This window comes from Mobula birostris, chromosome 5 (genome assembly GCF_030028105.1).
Source record: "Mobula birostris isolate sMobBir1 chromosome 5, sMobBir1.hap1, whole genome shotgun sequence".
Classification (NCBI taxonomy): Eukaryota; Metazoa; Chordata; class Chondrichthyes; order Myliobatiformes; family Myliobatidae; genus Mobula; species Mobula birostris.
The window spans coordinates 78,642,960-78,662,011 of record NC_092374.1 but is presented as its reverse complement, the minus strand read 5'-3'; the positions used below and the strand labels follow the sequence as shown (position 1 = coordinate 78,662,011).

Here is a 19,052-nt window from a genome sequence, read left to right as displayed (position 1 = left end):
TGATACATGTAAATAAGGGATTAAAAAATTAAGTCCTACCACATGCATTGTAAACATCTGTTTTTTCACAGTCTGTAGTAGCACTGCAATCTCATTGTCATGAGCAATGACAATAAAGTTCTATTCTATTCTGTTCCAGAGGGATATGGGCCAAGTACTAGGAAATTTGTTTAGCTTGATGGGTGGGAACAGGTATGGGCCAAAATGCCTTTTTCCATGTTGTACAACTCTGTGACTCTGTGAGAATGAGGTGAAACTTGTCACAGCCTCGAACTCGTTTATGTGGGAAGTGTAGGGAGATGGGGTAGTAATTGACATTGAGAACAATACATTGGGACAAGGAGGGAACAGAGCAGAAATCTTAGGGTGTACTTTTCCAACAAAGAGCTAGCATGCATCGATCAGTTCTTCTCCCCCTGTGAATGTCACGCTGTGACTTTAATTCATGAAAACATCTCTGATTTCCAGCATGTGCAGAGAATACATATGGGCAGAACTGCTTGGGCACATGTAAAGGAGGAAGCTGCAGGTCATCCATTTTTTGCCTGCCAGATCCATATGGCTGCTCCTGTGCAACTGGATGGAAAGGACTTCAATGTGATAAAGGTAATTATAAAGGCCGGGAAAAACTCTGCTAAACCAATGGAACAAATGCATTCTCTAACAATTCTCTTCTAACTTCTATTCCTTATTAAACTTTAACTTTTCTCACTTTTGACCCTGTTTAACCCAGCTTATTCTGCAAAACAGTCTTTCTATCCTTTTAACCCAGCGGTCCCCAACCACCGGGCCACAAAGCATTTGCTACCGGGCCGTGAGGAAACGATATAATTTGGCGATATGAGTCAGCTGCACCTTTCCTCATTCCCTGCCGGGCCGCGAGGAAACCCTTCCTCATTCCCTGTCACGGCCACTGTTGAGCCATTACGCATGCGAGGTCATTACCCGCGTGTCATCCATGTCAGCGCGGGAAGGAGATCAACTCCTTGAGCTTGCAAATGACGGCGGGCTGAAAAGTATGTTTGACATAACATCTCTGCCGGCATTCTGGATCAAAGTCAAGGCTGAATATCCTGAGATAGCCACGAAAGCACTGAAAACATTGCTTCCATTTCCAACATTTTTCTGCGAAGCAGAGTTTTCTGCAATGAATGCAACGAAAACTAAATTGCGGAATAGACTGGACATAAGGAGTCCCCTTCAAGTATCACTGTCTCCCATCACCCCTCGATGGCGCCGTCTTGTTGCAGGGAAACAAGCCCAGGGCTCCCACTGATTCAGCGATATTGGTGTGTTGCGATGATTTTATATGTTCATACAGGGAAAATATGTGCTGTGTGTTTAATATCCAAACGTTACTTAAAATGTTATGATGCTATTCACTTATATAACCATATAACAATTACAGCACTGAAACAGGCCATCTCGGCCCTTCTAGTCCGTGCTGAACGCTACTCTCACCTAGTCCCACTGACCTGCACTCAGCCCATAACCCTCCATTCCTTTCCTGTCCATATACCGATCCAATTTTTCTTTAAATGGTAATGTCAAACCTGCCTCTACCACTTCTACTGGAAGCTCGTTCAACACTTACTTCAAGCTCCCCTGTCCTCCATTGATAATTGATTTATCACTATATTCATGCGACGAAAATATGCGCTGTGTGTTTAATATTAAATTCGTTAGATAAACCCTCTTACAAACGAAATTGGGTGTATTGGCCACTTCTCACCTATATTCCGGTCGTGATTAACAACTGCCCCCCGTTCCCTGCTCCCCCCCCCCCCCCACCACCCCAGCCGAGCAGAATCGCCCAAAACGCTTTGCAGGGGCAAAATCGGCAGATACAGGCATAGGCAGGTCACGCATGCACACTGGTACCCGCACAAGGCTTCATGGTCATTGTAGTCTTTCTCGGGGTAAACGCAACGTATTTGACTGCTACTCTTGTCCGTTGGCAACCCTACAGCCCCCTCCCACCCCCGGTCAGCCAGTCCACAAGAATATTGCCAATATTAAACCAGTTCGCAGTGCGAAAAAGGTTGGGGACCTTTGTTTTAACCCACTCAACTATTCAACATCCTTCAGCCCTCAATCAGTGCCCAATGAAGCTTTGAATTTTACACTCGCTATATGCAAACTATATTCTGAAATATGCTACAAGTCAATCATGCTCAATATTAATTATTTTTCTTTTACCTAAAAAGGAGTAAAGCTTATTCAGTGGAGTCCCATGCGTGGGGTTATTTAAATGCAGCACAGACCTTGCAGGAAAGTGTTAAATTGGAGGAGGGCAAATTATGAAAGTATTGAGAAGGAGCATGGGAGAGTTAATTGCAGAACTGGGTGGAGCACTGAATTTTAAAGCTTCCTCCACGACCTGGGTGAAGTCACCTTTCCTTTACGCTTCTGAACTCCGACTGGCAGATTATTTTGCAGAATAAGAGTTTATTACAAAACTGGCTGTTGTTGGCCAGCCATATCTGATGTGTGGGACCTTGAACAGAGGCCAGTTGGAGCTCGGAGGTGATTTCAGCCAGGTAGTGGTTGGAGCTTTGAAAATCAGCCCCTTGCAGCTGTTTCTTTGGAGTTTGGACAATGTCCAATCAGAGTTTTGAGCTTCATTAACAAGGTTAAATAAAAATAAGCAAGAGCTCGTGGAGCAGCCATTGTTAGAGCGGAAAGACTTTTGGCTTTGGCTCAACAAGTTTGGTTAATAACAGGCTTGAGCAATGTAAGTATCTGGTAAGCTTTTTCTTGCTCATTCTTCATCTGGTAGTGTATAGCTTGGGCAGTAAGAATGGCTCCAGAGGTTGTATTTTGTTCTGTATGTGGGATGTGGAAATCCTGGGAGATCTCCAGCCTCCCAGATAACCACACCTGCACCGAGCTGCAACTCCTCAGAGAGCATGTTAAAGAACTAGGGCTGCAACTCGATGACTTTTGGCTCATAATGGAAACTGAGGAGATGATAGGCAGGAGCTACAGGGAGATAGTTACTCCTAGGTTGCAGGTGGCCAGTAAATGAGTGACTATCAGGAGAGGGGAGGGAAGTAGGCAGCTGGTAAAGAGTCCCCCTGTGGCCATTCCCTTCAATAACAAGTATAGTGTTAGGTGGGGGTGGGGTGGGCGAATGACCTAGCGGAGGGAGGCCACAGCGACCGGGCCTCTGGCACTGAGTCTGGTGCTGTGGCTCAGAGGAGGAATGCAGTGGTGAAATGAGATTCCATTGCTGGAGGAATAGAGACCTGATAGAGAGACCCAGACAGTATGTTGCCTCTCAGGTTTAGCGCCATCCTGGATCACGTCCACGGCATTCTAAAGGGGAAGGGTGAGCAGTGAGACATCTTGGTACATATTGGTGCCAATGACATAGGAAAGAAAAGAGAGGAAGTAACAAAGAGAGTACTTACAGAGCTGGGTAGAAAGCTGAAAACAGGACCTCCAGGATAGTAATTTCGGGATTGTTGCCTGTGCCACACAGCAGTGAGGGTAAAAACAGGAGCATTTGCAGATAAATGTGTGGCTGAGGAACTGGAGCAGAGGGCAAGGATTAAGATTTCTGGGTAAAAGGACTCTCTTTTGGGGAAAGTAAGGCGTGCACAAAAGGAATGAACCCGAAGGGGACAAGTATCCTTGCAGGCTGGTTTTCTGGAGCTTTTAGGGAGTGTTTGAACTAATTTGGAATGGGGATGAGAACTAGAGTGATTGGGCAGAGGATAGGGATGTTGGTTTACAGGCAGGACTAGTGCATAGTGAGACTGTCAGGAATGACAGACTGATGGGAGGGAAAAATTGCAGTCAGTGGGATGAGTTACAGTGTAAGAGGGGAACAAAATTGAAAAAGGGTGACAAATACAGGACTGGAGGCATTATATTTCGATGCACGCACTATATGAAATAAAGTGGCTGAGTTTGTAGCCCAGTTAGAGATTGGCAGGTATGACATTGTGGGTATCCCAAAGCTATAGGTGAAAGATGGTTGTAATTGAGAGCTTAATATCCAACGATGTAGAAACTAATAAAAGGATAGGCAGGTTTCAGGGAATGAGGAGTGGCTCTGCTGGAAAAAAATGAAATCAAATCTTTAGAAAAGAAGTGACATAGGATCAGAAGATGTTGACTCCCTGAGCGTAGAGTTAAGAAACTGCAAGAGTAAGAAGGCCCTGTTGGGAGTTATTTACAGGCCTCTGTACAGTAGCTAGGATATGGTTTACAAATTACAGCAAGAGACACAAAAAGCATGTCAAAAAATCAATGTTACATTCGTTATGGGGGATTTCAATATGTCGATAGATTGGTAAACTAAAGTTGATGCTGCATCCCAAGAGAGAGAATTTGTGGAATGCTTCCGAGATGGCTTTTTGGAGCAGCTTATGCTAGAGCCCACAAGGGGATTAGCAATTCTAGATTTGGTGTTGTGTAATGAACCAGAAATGATTAGAGAGCTTAAGGTAAAGTTCCCTCAGGAAACAGTGATCATGAAACGATAAAGTTCACCCTGCAATTTGAGGAGGAGAAGCTAAGTTCAGATGTATCAGTACTACAGTGGAGTAAAGGGAATTGCAGAGGCATGAGAGAGGATCTGGCCAAAGTTGATTGGAAGGGGATACTAGCAGGGATAATGGCAGAGCAGCAGTGGCTAGAGTTTCTGGGAGCAATTTGGAAGGTACAGGGTAGATACATCCCAAAGAAGTAGTGTTCTAAAGGCTGGATGATACAACCATAGCTGACAAGGGAAGTCAAAGAGAGCAAAAAAGCAAAAGAGAGGGTGTATAACATAGCAAAAATTAGTGGGAAGTTAGAAAATGGAAATTTTTAAAAAACCAACAGAAGGCAACTAAACAAAACCATAAGAGGGGAACAGATGAAATATGAAGGTAAGTTAGCCAATAATATCAAAAATGATACCGGAAGTATTTTAAAGATATATAAAGAGTAAGAGAGAGACAAGAATATTCATAGTCATAGTCATACTTTATTGATCCTGGGGGAAATTGGTTTTCGTTACAGTTGCACCATAAATAATAAATAGTAATAGAACCATAAATAGTTAAATAGTAATATGTAAATTATGCCAGTAAATTATGAAATAAGTCCAGGACCAGCCTATTGGCTCAGGGTGTCTGACCCTCCAAGGGAGGAGTTGTAAGTTTGATGGCCACAGGCAGGAATGATCTCCTATGATGCTCTGTGTTGCATCTCGGTGGAATGAGTCTCTGGCTGAATGTACTCCTGTGCCCACCCAGTACATTATGTAGTGGATGGGAGACATTGTCCGAGATGGCATGCAACTTAGACAGCATCCTCTTTTCAGACACCACCGTGAGAGAGTCCAGTTTCATCCCCACAACATCACTGGCCTTACGGATGAGTTTATTGATTCTGTTGGTGTCTGCTACCCTCAGCCTGCTACCCCAGCACACAACAGCAAACATGATAGCACTGGCCACCACAGACTCGTAGAACATCCTCAGCATCATCCGGCAGATGTTAAAGGACCTCAGTCTCCTCAGGAAATAGAGATGGCTCTGACCCCTCTTGAAGACAGCCTCAGTGTTCTTTGACCAGTCCAGTTTATTGTCAATTCGTATTCCCAGGTATTTGTAATCCTCCACCATGTCCACACTGACCCGCTGGATGGAAACAGGGGTCACCGGTACCTTAGCTCTCTTCAGGTCTACCACCAGCTCCTTAGTCTTTTTCACATTAAGCTGCAGATAATTCTGCTAGGTATTGGAGTGCTGGAAAATGACACTGGAGAGATAGTAATGGGGGACAAGGAAATGGTGGATGAACTGAATAAATATTTTGTATCGCAGTTCACAGTAGAAGACACTAGTGGTATGCCAGATGTTCGAGAGTGTCAGGAGGCAGAAGTGAGTGCAGTTGCTATTACCAGGGAGATGATGCTTGTGAAACTGAAAGGTCTGAAGGTAGATAAGTCACCTGGACCTGATGGACTACAAACCAGAGTTCTAAAAGAGGTAGCTGAAGAGATTGTGGAGGGATTAGTAATAATCTTTCAAGAATCCATAGATTCTGGCATGGTTCCAGAAGAATGAAAAATTGCAAATGTCACTCCACTCTTCAAGAAAGGAGGGAGACAGAAGAAAGGAAGTAATAGGCCAGTTACTCTGTCCTCAGTGGTTGTGAAGATGTAGGGTCAATTGCTAAGTCTGCGATTTCAGCGTACTTGGAGGTATATGACAAAATATGCCGAAGTCAGCATTGTTTCCTTAAGGGAAAATCTTCCATGACAAATCTGTGGGAATTCTTTGAAGAGGTAACAAGCAGGATAAGTGGAGGTTATGTACTTGGATTTTCAGAAGGCCTTTGACAAGGTGCCACACACAAGGCTGCTAAAGAAGATAAGAGCCCATGGTATTACCGTAAAAATTCTAGCATGGATAGAGCATAGGCTAATTAGCAAGAGGCAAAGAGTGGGAATAAAGGATTGGCTGCCAGTGACTAGTGGTGTTCCACAGCAGTCTGTGTTGGCATTGATTCTTATTATGTTGTATGTCAATGATTTAGATGATGAAATTGATGGCTTTGTGGCTAAGTTTGTGGGTGATACAAAGATAGGTGTAGGGTTGGGTGATGTTGAGGAAGCAGGGAGACTGATGATGATGATGATTATGAAGACACGTAGTCCTCTTTTATTGTCATTTAGTAATGCATGCATTAAGAAATGATACATTATTTCCTCCAGTGTGATATCACAAAACACAGGACAAACCAAGACTGAAAAAACTGACAAAACCACATAATTATAACATATAGCTACAAACAGTGTAACAATACAATAACTTGATGAAGAAATCCGTGAGCACAGTAAAGTTCAAAGTTTCTCAAATGTCCCACATCTCACGCAGACGGGAGAAGGAAGAAAAACTCTCCCTGCCATGCCGACCACAGTCCAACTCTGAGTCATCCGAAAACTTCGAACTCTGATCAGCTCTTCGACACAGAGTACTGAGTACCATCTCTGTCCGAATGATTCGACCTCCTTCTCGGTCGCCAAAAGCAGGCAAGGCCGGGAATTTTGAGGCCTACCCTCCGAAAGATTCACAACCACACAGTAACGACAGCAGCGAACGGGCGTTTCAGAAATTTCTCCACATGTTCCTCTGTGCTTTCACGTCCATTCTCCATCAAATCAGAATTTTCCAGGGCCCCTATTTAACAGATACGATATCATTTTTCACCGGAGGGCTGCGCACATGCAGCGCGCCGCCATCTTCTTCTCAGGAAGGACTTAGACAGATGAGGAGAATGGGCAAGGGCTGGCAGATTGAATATAGTGTTGGGAAGTGCATGGTCATACACTTTGGTAGAGGAATAAAAAGGGTAGACTATTTTCCAAACAGCGAGAAAATTCAAAAAATCCAAGGTCACAGAGATTTGGGAGTCTTCATGCAGGAATCCCTAATTGTTACTTAGCACGTTGAATCAGTGGTGAGGAAGGTGAATGCAATGTTAGCATTCTTCTCCAGAGGACTAGAATATAAAAGTAAAGATGTAATTGAGGGGTCTCGGCCTGTATTCACTGGAATTTAGAATTATGATGAGGAATCTTACTGAAAACTATTAAATTTTGAAAAGTCTAGATAGAGTGGATGTGAAGAGGATGTTTCCTTTGACAGGGGATTCTAGGACCATGGGGCAAAGCCTCAAAACAGATTGACATCCATTTAGAACTGAGATGAGGAGGAATTCCTTTAGTAAGAAGGTGGTGAGTCTGAGGTATTCATTGCCACAGGCAGCTGTGGAGGTGAGATCACTGGCTGCACTTAAGGCAAAGTTTGATATGTTCTTGATCAGTCAGGGCATGAAAGACTATGGGTAGAAGGCAGGAAAATGGGGTTGAGAGGGAAATGAATCAGCCATGATAAAACGCTGGAGCAGACTCGATGGTCTATTATCCTTAATTCTACTCCTATGTCTTATGCGGAGCATGTTTAAAAACAAACTACACAGAGTACAGGGCAGGCATGTGCAAGTAAGAAGGACAAGGATGGGAAGGGTAGGGAACATTGGATAATGAGAGATTGTGAATTTGGTCAAGAAGGTAAAGGAAGCATATGAAAGGACAGGCAAGAAGGCAGAGTGGGTGGCGTTGCTCTGTTAAAAATGAAATCAAATCATTAGAAAGAGGTCGGAAGGTGTTGAGTCATTGCAGATAGAACTAAGGAACTGCAAGTGTAAAAAGACCCTGCTGGAAGATGTATATATATAACCCCCAAACAGTAGAAGCATGTGGTCTACAAATTACAATGGGGGAAAATGTGTGCCAAAAGAGCAATGTTACAATAGTCATTGCAGGGGGGCGGGGGTTCAATATGCAGGTAGATTGGATAAATCAGGTTGGTGCTGCACTCTAAGAGGGGTAGTTTGTTGAGTGCCTACGAGATGACTTTTTAAGAGCAGCTCGTGGTTGAGCCCACTAGAGGATCAGCTATTCCGGATTGGGCGTTGTGTAATGAACCAGAATTGATTACAGAGCTGAAGGTAGAAGAACCCTGAGGGGAAAGTGATCATAATATGATCAAATTCACCCTGAAATTTGAGAAGGAGAAGCTAAAGTCAGGTATATCAGTATTACAGTGGAGTAGAGGGAATTACAAAGGAATGAGAGAGGAGTTGGCCAGAATTGTTTGGAAAAGAACACTGGGAAGGATGATAGCAGAGCAGCAATGGCTGGAATTTCTGGAAGCAATACAGAAGGTATAGGATATATATGCATCCCAAAGAAGAAGGAGTATTCTAAAGGCAAGACAACATAACTGTGGCCAACAAAAGGAGTCAACGCCAACGTAAAAACCAAAGAGAGGAGATATATATGTGTATGTGTACGTGTATGTATATATATATTTGGAATTGATGGCTTTGTGGCAAAGTTTACGGATAATGCAAAGATAGGTGGAGGGGTAGGTAGTGCTGAGGAAGCAATATGAATGTAGCAGGACTTAGACAAATTGGAAGAACGGGCAAAAAAGTGGCAGATGGAATGCAGTGTTGGGAAATGTTTGATAATGCAATTTGGTAAAGGAATAATAGTGAGGACTATTATCTAAATGGGAAGAAGGTTCAAACATCAGAGGTGCAGAGGGACTTAAGAGTCCTATTGCAAGACTCCCAGAAGTTTAATTTACAGGTTGAGTCTGTGGTAAAGAAGGCAAATGCAATGTTGCCATTTATTTCCAGAGGAATATAATATAAAAGCAAGGATATAATGCTGAGGCTTTATGAGACCCTATTCAAGCTGCATTTGGAGTATTGCCAACAGTTTTGGGTTCCATATCTCAGAAAGGGTGTGTTATCATTGGAGAGTTTCCGGAGGAGGTTCATGAGGATGATTCCGGGAATGAAGGGATTAACATATGAAGAGGATTTGGCAGCTTTGGGCCTGAACTCATTGGAATTTGGAAGGATGTGTGGGGATCTCGTTGAAACCTTCCAAATGTCGAAAGGACTAGACATGATGAATGTGGACAGTGTTTTCTATGGTGGCGGTACCCAGAACTAGAAGGCACAGCCACAGAATTGAGGGGCAACCCTTTAGAACAGAGGTAAGGAGGAATTTGCTTAGCCAGTGAGTAGTGAATCAGTGGAATGTTCTGCCACAGACTGCGGTGGAGGCCAGATCCATGGGTATATTTGAGGCAGAAGTTGATCATTTCCTGATCAGCCAGGGCATAATAGGATATGGCGAGAAGGCAGGTGTATGGGGTTGAGTGGAATCTATGTTCAAATTTGTTGATCCATTAACCACATTATCATCCAGATCATTGAATCAAATGAGAAACAGCAACGGACCCAGTTCCAATCCCTGTGGCACTCCACTAGTCACAGGCCTCCTGTCAGAGAGACAACAATCTACTATCACTCTGGTTTCTCCCACAAGGCCAATGTCTAATCTAATTTACATTTCACCCTGAATGCCAAGCAATTGAATCCTCTTGACCAACCTCCCTGCAGGACCTTGTCAAATGCCTCACTAAAGTCTATGTAGGCAACATCCACTGCCTTGCCTTTATCCGGTTTCCTGGTAACTTACTCAAAAACTCTATAAGATTGGTTAGACTTATCTACCATGCACAAAGCCAACCTGACTATCCTTTATCAGTCCATGTCTATCCATTTACTTGGGGATTTATCCACCTTGATTTGCCTCAGGACAGTAAACACCTCCTTCTCTGTAATCTGTACAGGGTCCATGAAGTTAATACTGCTTTGCCTCACTGCTGTAGACTCTGTGTCCATCTCCTGAGTAAGTACAGATGCAAAAAAATGATTTAAGATCTCTCCCATCTCTTTTGGCTCCACACATGGATTACCATTCTGATCTTCCAGAGGACCAGTTTTGTCCCTTGCAATCCTTTTGCTTTTAACATACCTGTAGAATCCCTTAGGATTCTTCTTCACCTTGTCTGCTAGAGCAACTTCATACCTTCCTTTAGCTCTCCTGATTTCTGCCTTCTCTTGCGTTTCTTAAGAAAGAAATCAGAGGCGTGGAATGAGCAGACAGCTGGTATCTTCTTCCCAGGGTTGAAATGTCTAATACTAGAGAGCATATGTTTGAAGCAAGTGGGGTAAATTCAAAGGAGATGCACAAGGTTCTTACACAGAGAGTGGCGGGTGCCTGGATTACATTGCCAGAGGCGGTGGAGGAGATATATATGATAGAAACATTTACAATCCGAAACAGTCATGTGAATATGCAGAGAGTGGAGGGATGTAGGTCGAGTACAGGCAAAATGATTAGTTTAATTAGCCATCATTAGCCTAATTAGTTCAGCACAAAATCATGGGCTGAAGGGCCTGTTCCCATATGGTACTGTTCTATGTTTGATGTTTAATGCAATTCGTTATGGATAGCGCAGTGATGTGGCATTTAGTGCTGCTGCCTCATCCCTGTAGTGATCCAGTTTGATCTAGCCCCTGCTTTACGGTCAGTTTGTATGTTCTTCTGGTGACCATGTAGGTGCCTCAGTTTCTTCTCACATTCCAGATATTTATTATTAAGTTAATCGTCCACGGTATATTATTCTTTGGTCAGATGGGGTGTAAAATAGTTGGGTGAATGTTGATGGGCAGATGAGATGGATTAAGTTATAGAGAAATATGAGGGAATGGGGCTGCTCTAAGTGGGAAAAAAGATTGATAAGTTCTTTCTGTCATGAGAAAATATGAAAATGAATGTTTTTCTGATGTGTGATTTTGTTTGCAGCTTGTGACTCTGGATATTATGGGGCGAACTGTCAGCTCAAGTGTGAGTGCGTCAATGGACAAGTGTGTAATCGTTTCCAAGGATGCCTATGCCTGCACTGCGACAACAGAGGTACGTCTCAATAGTGTCTCAAGTCATTGAGTCATAAAGTTGGATACAGGATGGATGGAAACAGACCTTTTGGCCTAACTTGACTATGTTGCCCAAGTTGTTAACTGAGCAACATACATTCCCCATGTTCGGTCTATATTCCCGTAAACCTTTTCTATCCACATAACCATCAAAATGACTTTTACATACAAGTAATAGGGCTCAACTCTATCAGTTCCTCTGTCAGTTTATTCCACAATTCCATCACTTTCTGAAAAAGCTTCCCCTCAGAGCTCCTTGCAATCTGTTCCCTCTCGCCTTAAATCTTTGCCTTCTAGTTTTAGATGCCCCTATCCTGGGAAAAAGTGTGGCACGTGGCCAAGTGGTTAAGGTGTTGGACTAGCAATCTGAAGGTCATGGTTTCAAGCCTCGGCCAAGGCAGCGTGTGTGTCCTTGAGCAAGGCACTTAACCACACAATGCTCTAGTCTACACAGCTAAGAATGGGTACCAGCAAAAATGCTGGGGGTTGACCTCACAATAGACTGGTGTCCTATCCAGGGGGGACTCTCGTACTCTCAGTCACTTCATGCCATGGAAACTGGCATAAGCACCGACCTGATGGGCCACAAGGCTCGTGACAGACTTTAATCTAAAAAATCCTGGGAAAAACACTGTGACCATTTTGTATACCTTACTCACTTATCTTATATATAAGGTCTCCCACGCTCCAGAAAATAGCACCAACCTGTCCAGACTCTCCTTATACAGTAATTCAAGCCCTCCAATCCCGGCAACATCCTGGAGGTTTTTTTGTTTGCAGCCTTTTCAGGTTAATAACGTCCTTTAGCTGGATGAACAGAACTACACACAATACAACAAGTGTGGCTTCAGCAACACCTGGTACGGTTGTAATAGAAGGTACTCAGTGCTGATGGCCAATGCAGGCATCTGTGACAAGTATTTCTTCACCACCTCATCTACCTGTGTCACCACTTTCAGGGAACTGTGTACTTGAATCCTTAGGTCTGTCCTGTGTTCTCCAGCACTCTCCAACGGTCTGCCACTTATGGTGCAAGACCTGCCTAGAATGCAACAGGGGGCACTTGACCAAGTTAAGTTCCATCTGCCAACCCATGGCCCACTTTTCTAGTTGTATTAGACCCTGTTGTAATCTCAAGCAGCAATTTTCACTGTCCATTTTACCAATAATTATGATGTTATCTGCAAACTTACTGACTACACCAATTACATTCTCATCCAGATCATTAATATTGATAGTAAGCAACAGTGCACCCAACAGTGAATTCTGTGGCACACCAGTGGTTACTGACCTCCAATTTGAAAAACAACCTTTTGACTCCTATCAGCAAGTTAACTATACATCCATTTGGCTAGCGCACCCTGGATTCTATGTAATTTAATCTAAAGTATGAGCTTACCAATTGCATCCTTATCAGAGACCTCATTAATGGCCATATAGACAATGTCCAGTACACACCCTTACCAATTCTCTTGGTCATCTCTTCAGAAGACTGATTCAGGTTCACGAAACACAATTTCCAATGCACCAGGCTATGCTACCTCTAATTAGTCTTTGCATTTCCAAATGCAGGTAGATCCCATCTCTCAGAATCCTCTTCAGTAACAATCCCTTCTTTAATAAAGGCACAACATTAGACACCCCTCTGTTCCTCCACACAGCTATTAACACTGTAATCTCCCTTCAAATTCCACTTTCCAAATTGAAGCATTTCAGACTTAGACCATAAGACAAAGGAGCAGAATTAGACCATTCAGCCTATTGAGTCAATCATGGCTGATTTATTATCCTTCTCAATCTCATTTTCCACCTTTTCCATGTAACTTCTGATGCCCTGACTAATTAAGAACCTACCAACCTCTGCTTTAATTATATCCAATAACTTAAATTATATCTGATAACTCCACAGCCATCGGTGGCAGTCAACACTCTTTGTCAAAAGACTTTCCTCCTTAACTCTGTTCTAATCTGAAGCTGGTGTCCTCTGGTCCTAGACTCTCCCATTACAGGAAACATGCTCTCCACATCCACTCTATATAGGCCTTTCATAAAGACACAGACTCAAACCCACAGCCTTTGATTTACTTCATCACACATCAGTAAAAGTCCAACATGCTATCCATTGCACCCGAGAGCCTAATTTAATGTTTGAATATATTTAATGAGATCTCCCACCCCCATCTCATTCTTCTAAACTCCAGCAGGCCCACCAAACACTCCTTATATATTAAACCTTTCATTCCCAGAATCAATCTCATGAACCTCCTCTGGACCCTCTCCAATGCAGGCACATCTTTTCTTAGATAAGGGGCCCAAAACTGCTCAAAATATTATGTGTAGTCTGACCAATGTCTTATAAAGGCTCAGAATTACATCCTTACATTTATATCCTTCTAGCCCTCTTAAAATGAATGCTAACATTATATTTGCCTTCCTCACACAGACTAAACCTTCAAGATAACCTTTAGGGAACCTACCACAAGGACTCCCATGTCCCTTTGCATCTCTGATTTCACAATTCACAAATGTGCATGTTATATCACACCAAAGAACACCTCACAAATAACTTCTTATTTGGAAATGATCTCTAGTCTAGCAGATTTCCTAGAGCATCATCATGTCTACTTTAAAACAATGATTCCACTGAGCAAAAGCAGTTCACAAAATGGAGGATGCAGAGCGGCTTCACAAAATGGCAGCCTCCATTCCTTCAACCTTATGGCAAGACCATAGACAACTGGTCTGTCTACTTCCAATGTCCTAGATTCATTCAAATTAATTGGCATGTAGACTGTAGTCCTTTCTGGCCAATATCTCCCTCCTCTTGATCCAAAGATATTTATTTTAGGATTATTATCCTCTTCTCATTCCATTGACTACTCATAGGATTGCCATGAATCCCCAGCCATGGATACACTTACATTATTTAAAAATAAAGGTAACATTTGCTTACTGAATTTATTCAATCTTTATACCAGCAATCATTTTCTCTGTTTTATGAAACCATCATCCTCTACCTTTTACATAACTTCAGCCTTCCACGTTCTATGGTGATACACATTAAAAATACAATTATCAGCATACATAAAATTAATATTACAGCAGCATGTGACATTGGTCCTGCCCGTGGATGTAATTCAACATTTGTTCCCCTATTCCAAAACTTATCCCAAGAATCTGAGTCACTAAATATTTCATTTGCTTTATTAGCATGTGTTTTAATTACTTTTGTATGTTTAGTCCATTGATGGATTACGTCTTTTGCTTCTTCCACATCTCATGTCCAGTCTGCAGTCAAGTGAGGAATCAGTGGCAACTTGGTAACAACATAGTCTTTCAAATATCGATCCCTATCAGTTCATTAGATTGTGAGGTTCTCCTTCATTACCACATTTACTGCTGGCTGAGATAAAGTTTATCCTCCAATATTCAAATCTAAAGTCATGCTCCCAATGGCAATATAGTGACTTACCAAAGCGCATTGTTTCCATCCCAATGTATAATATTGGCTCTTGTTGCTATATAATATGTCGGTCCCGCCAATGCATAATGCACGAAAGACCAATATTCACAGGCAAAATAGACAACGAACAATTCTCATAAGTGCTGAAACCATAATTCATAAGTTTCTGCCTTGTCATTCCTTCCAGGCAATGCCTTGATGGCATTTTGATAAACCTATGCCTTTCCTGGCACAATTCATAACAACAGCATGTGTTGGCAGGTTACTTAAGGATATGCAAGTCTTCTCATGATATTTGCCCAGATTGTGAACTCTTTTCAAAGGGCAGGTTAAATTATTTCCATGTCAGGCAATGTAGAAAACTGCACCAACATAAAGCCCTTCCTTTACCATCATCACAGATACCCAATAGTCCATTGGTCAGGATGAGACTTCCAATATGTCACAAGGGTACCTTATCCCAACCCATTCTTTTAGTTGCTTGTCTGATACCCAATTTGGTACTTGATGTGCATCAAGTTTAATAAATTTGTACCAATCATGGCAAGCAACCAGTTAGCATATGTAGCACAGATCTCAGTTTTATGTGTTTCCTTAGACGTGAGGTCTATGCAGTCAGTAGTCAGATTTGTTGTATCTTGAAGGGACTTCTGAAATGTAAGTGCATCCAGAGCTACTTGGAATGGATCTCAACCCACTTGATTAGTCTGTCTTTGACCTGAACAATTTTCTCCAGTACTTTTTGCAGTTTCTGCTGGAGTGACTGTACCTGGATTTCTAATTCTGCTTTATCCAGGGTGTTGACCATGGCTACTCCTGATCCATGACCTGCTCCCACTAATTCCAATAATCCTTTTTCCCTCTGGTTTAAACTCACTTCAGCTTAGTTGTCTCCCAAGAGGATGAGTAAATAACTGCCTCGTTCTAAGCAAGCACCATTATTTCAGCTAGATTAAAAATTACCTGCAAGTGTTAGTGTCATGGTACCAAAGTGACAAATTCCCCTGGTATTTCTAACACTAATCTTGTCCCCTTTGTACTACACTGGGCTTCACTACATTTGGGCTCTGGTGTAGATTAATTTTCTTGAGGTTGTGGGCTAGTGATTTTCCTAATAGTTTTGAAAACTTTGAAGGGGCATGGGCCCTGTCAGAAGTTTGTAGCCATGTCCTTGCCTTCGCCATTCTACTCTCTCCATGTAGGTGCCCTCTTGTGGACAGTTTATAATGATTGTAGTAACCTTCTAAAAATGCTTTGTGCAATCACCCCGATTGATGTACCTCTTGTGTGAATCATTGCCCCACTCACTATTCATGAGTGTAATCCTACAGAACTGTAATCTTACCGTGGCCATCATTACCTCAGGGCTGCTCAGTAATTGGACCTAAAAACTGATTATTATTCTCTCTGGGATACTTGATGTGAGCTTTCACTTTTATGACTGTGTTCTTCTACCCTCACATATATCCTTCAGTTGGCTCTCCTCTTAACATCCTGTACAGGTGAGGAACCATCTGCAAGAAAAGATGCTTTCCTTTGTTTGTGCCTGTGTTCTCAGGTATTGCTCTCTAATCTCCTTCCAACTCCCCCCTTATTATTTTGATGCAAATGGTCTTTTGGGATCATTTGCTATCACATCCCGACACCCATGCAGTTCTCCAATACAATGAAGGTCATCTGCAAGGAAAGAAGAAACTATAATGCTCTTTACAGCTATATCTCAACCATACAGTACCAATGCTGACTGACCAAGACATTTCCATTCAAATATCCAGCAGTAGCTAGATAAATTTGTGCTTTAAATGGTGAGGGAATTAATGGTGAAATGCTGTTTGGACCAGTCCAATATTTAAATTGAATGTCCATTTGCAATTTACCTGACAAAATATGATTGCTTCAAAGCTATTTTCCAAGGAATCTAAACTCAAAATCAATATGTCAGAAGTATTTAATGATCTGTAAAAGAAAGCAGTCTTGTTATTGAAAGTACCTATTCTCACCATGAAAAACTTTCACATATTTTTCAAGGAACCAAGGAAGGGAAAAATACCGCTGGGTGGGAGCCCGAGCATATTAACATCTTCGTACAACCTGTTAAAGGCACAGTCTCATAAAAGACAACAGCAAATCCACTTCAGAGTAAAATATTACACTTGATCACTTTTTCATCTGAAGCACGGGATTAATTCAAACTTCCTTCTGTTATCAATTGAGAAAATACAGAACAGCCTTTGTGCGCGCTCTCTCTCTCTCTCTCATTCGCTGATTCATAGTCTACAGTTCTTTCTAGCCAAGAGTACACTTCCCAACATTGTATTTCATCTGCCAGTCCTTTGCCCATTTTCCTAATCTGTCCAAGCCTTTCTACAGGTTTCCTGATTCCTCAACACGATCTTTCTCTCCATTTATCTTCATTTCGTCTCCAAATGTGGCCACAAAGCCACCAATTCATCATCGAACTCACTGAAAAGAAGTGGTCCCAACACTGAAACATGCAGAACGCAACTAGACATTGAGAGCCAGAAAATGTCCCAACCAAAAAACGTCCTCTTTATTCCCACTCATTGCCTCCTGCCAGTCAGACAATCCTCTATCGATGCTAATATGTTTCCAGTAGTACCATGGACTCTTGTTAAGCAGCCACATATGCCTTGTCAAAAAGCTACTGAGAAACCAAGTAAACAACGTCTACTGACTCTCCATTTTCTATCCTGCCTGTTATTTCCTCAACAAATTTCAACAGACTTCTCAGGCAAGATTTCCCCTTAAGAAAATCTTTCTGACTTTGGCCTATTTTATCATGTGCCTCCAAGTACCCTTGAACCTCATCCTTATTAATAGACTCCAACATCTTGCTAACCATTGAAATCAGGCTAACTGACCATAATTTCCTTTCCCTTGCCTCCTCCCTTCATAAAGAGTTGCGTAACATCTGCAATTTTGCAATCCTCAGGAACCATTTCAGAATCTAATGATTCTTGAACGATCACTACTAATGCCTCCACAATAAGACCATAAGATATAGGAGCAGAATTAAGCCATCTGACTCATTGAATCTGTTGGTAAATTGAAATCAAATCATTAGAAAGAGGTGACATAAGGTCAGAAGGTGTTGAATCATTGTGGATAGAGCTAAGGAACTGCAAGGGTAAAAAGACCCTGGCAAGGGGATCAGTTATTCTGAATTCGGTGTTGTACAACAAACTGGAATTGAATAGAGAACTTAAGGTAAAAGAACCTTGAGGGGACAATTACCCCTGAAACTTGAGAAGGAGAAGCTAAAGTTAGATGTATCTATATTACTGTGGAGAGAGGAATTGGCCAAGATTGATTGGAAAAGGATACTGGCAGGGATGATGGCAGAGCAGCAATGGCTGGAATTTCTGGAAGCAATTTGGAAGAAACAAGATATATACAGCCTAAGGATGAAGAAATATTCTAAAGGCAAGATGGTACAACTGTGCCTAACAAGAGAAATCAAAGCCAATATAAAAGCCAAAGAAAGGGCATATAATAGAGCAAAAAATAGTGGGAAGTTAGAGAATTGGGAAGCTTTTAAAAACAAACAGAGGGAACTAAAAAGTCATTAAGAAGGTTAAGATAGAATACAAAAGTGAGCTAGTCAATAATATTAAAGAGGATAACAAAAGTTCCTACAGATACATAACATGTAAAAGGGAGGCGAGAGTGGATATTGGACCGCTGGAAAACAATACAACGAAGTTGTAATGGGGGACAAGGAAATAGTGCATTAACTGAATAAGTATTTTGCATCAGTCTTCACTATGAAGACACTAGAAGAATGGTGGAAGTTCAAGAGTGTCAGGATGCAGAAGTGTGTGAAGTTGCCATTACTAGGGAGAAAGGTCTTGGGAAAGTGAAAGATCTCAATGTAGCTAACACGAGGAATTCTGCAGATGCTGGAAATTCAAGCAACACCCATCAAAGTTGCTGGTGAACGCAGCAGGCCAGGCAGCATCTCTAGGAAGAGGTACAGTCGACGTTTCGGGTCGAGGCCCTTTGTCAGGACTAACTGAAGGAAGAGCTAGTAAGAGATTTGAAAGTGGGAGGGGGAGGGGGAGATCCAAAATGATAGGAGAAGACAGGAGGGGGAGGGATGGAGCCAAGAGCTGGACAGGTGATTGGCAAAAGGGATATGAGAGGATTATAGGACAGGAAGTCCAGGGAGAAGGAAAAGGGGGAGGGGGAAAAACCCAGAGGA

General features: G+C 42.2%; 1 protein-coding gene across 1 annotated transcript in view; it reads left to right on the top strand.

Moving 5' to 3' along the window:
* Positions 1-19,052, top strand: part of tek (TEK tyrosine kinase, endothelial) — a 244,066-nt gene that overhangs the window by 71,272 nt on the left and 153,742 nt on the right. The window contains exons 6-7 of the mRNA XM_072258228.1: positions 469-606; positions 11,237-11,347. Of these exons, the coding sequence (XP_072114329.1) occupies positions 469-606; positions 11,237-11,347 (249 nt within the window). The remainder of the gene's footprint in view (positions 1-468; positions 607-11,236; positions 11,348-19,052) is intronic.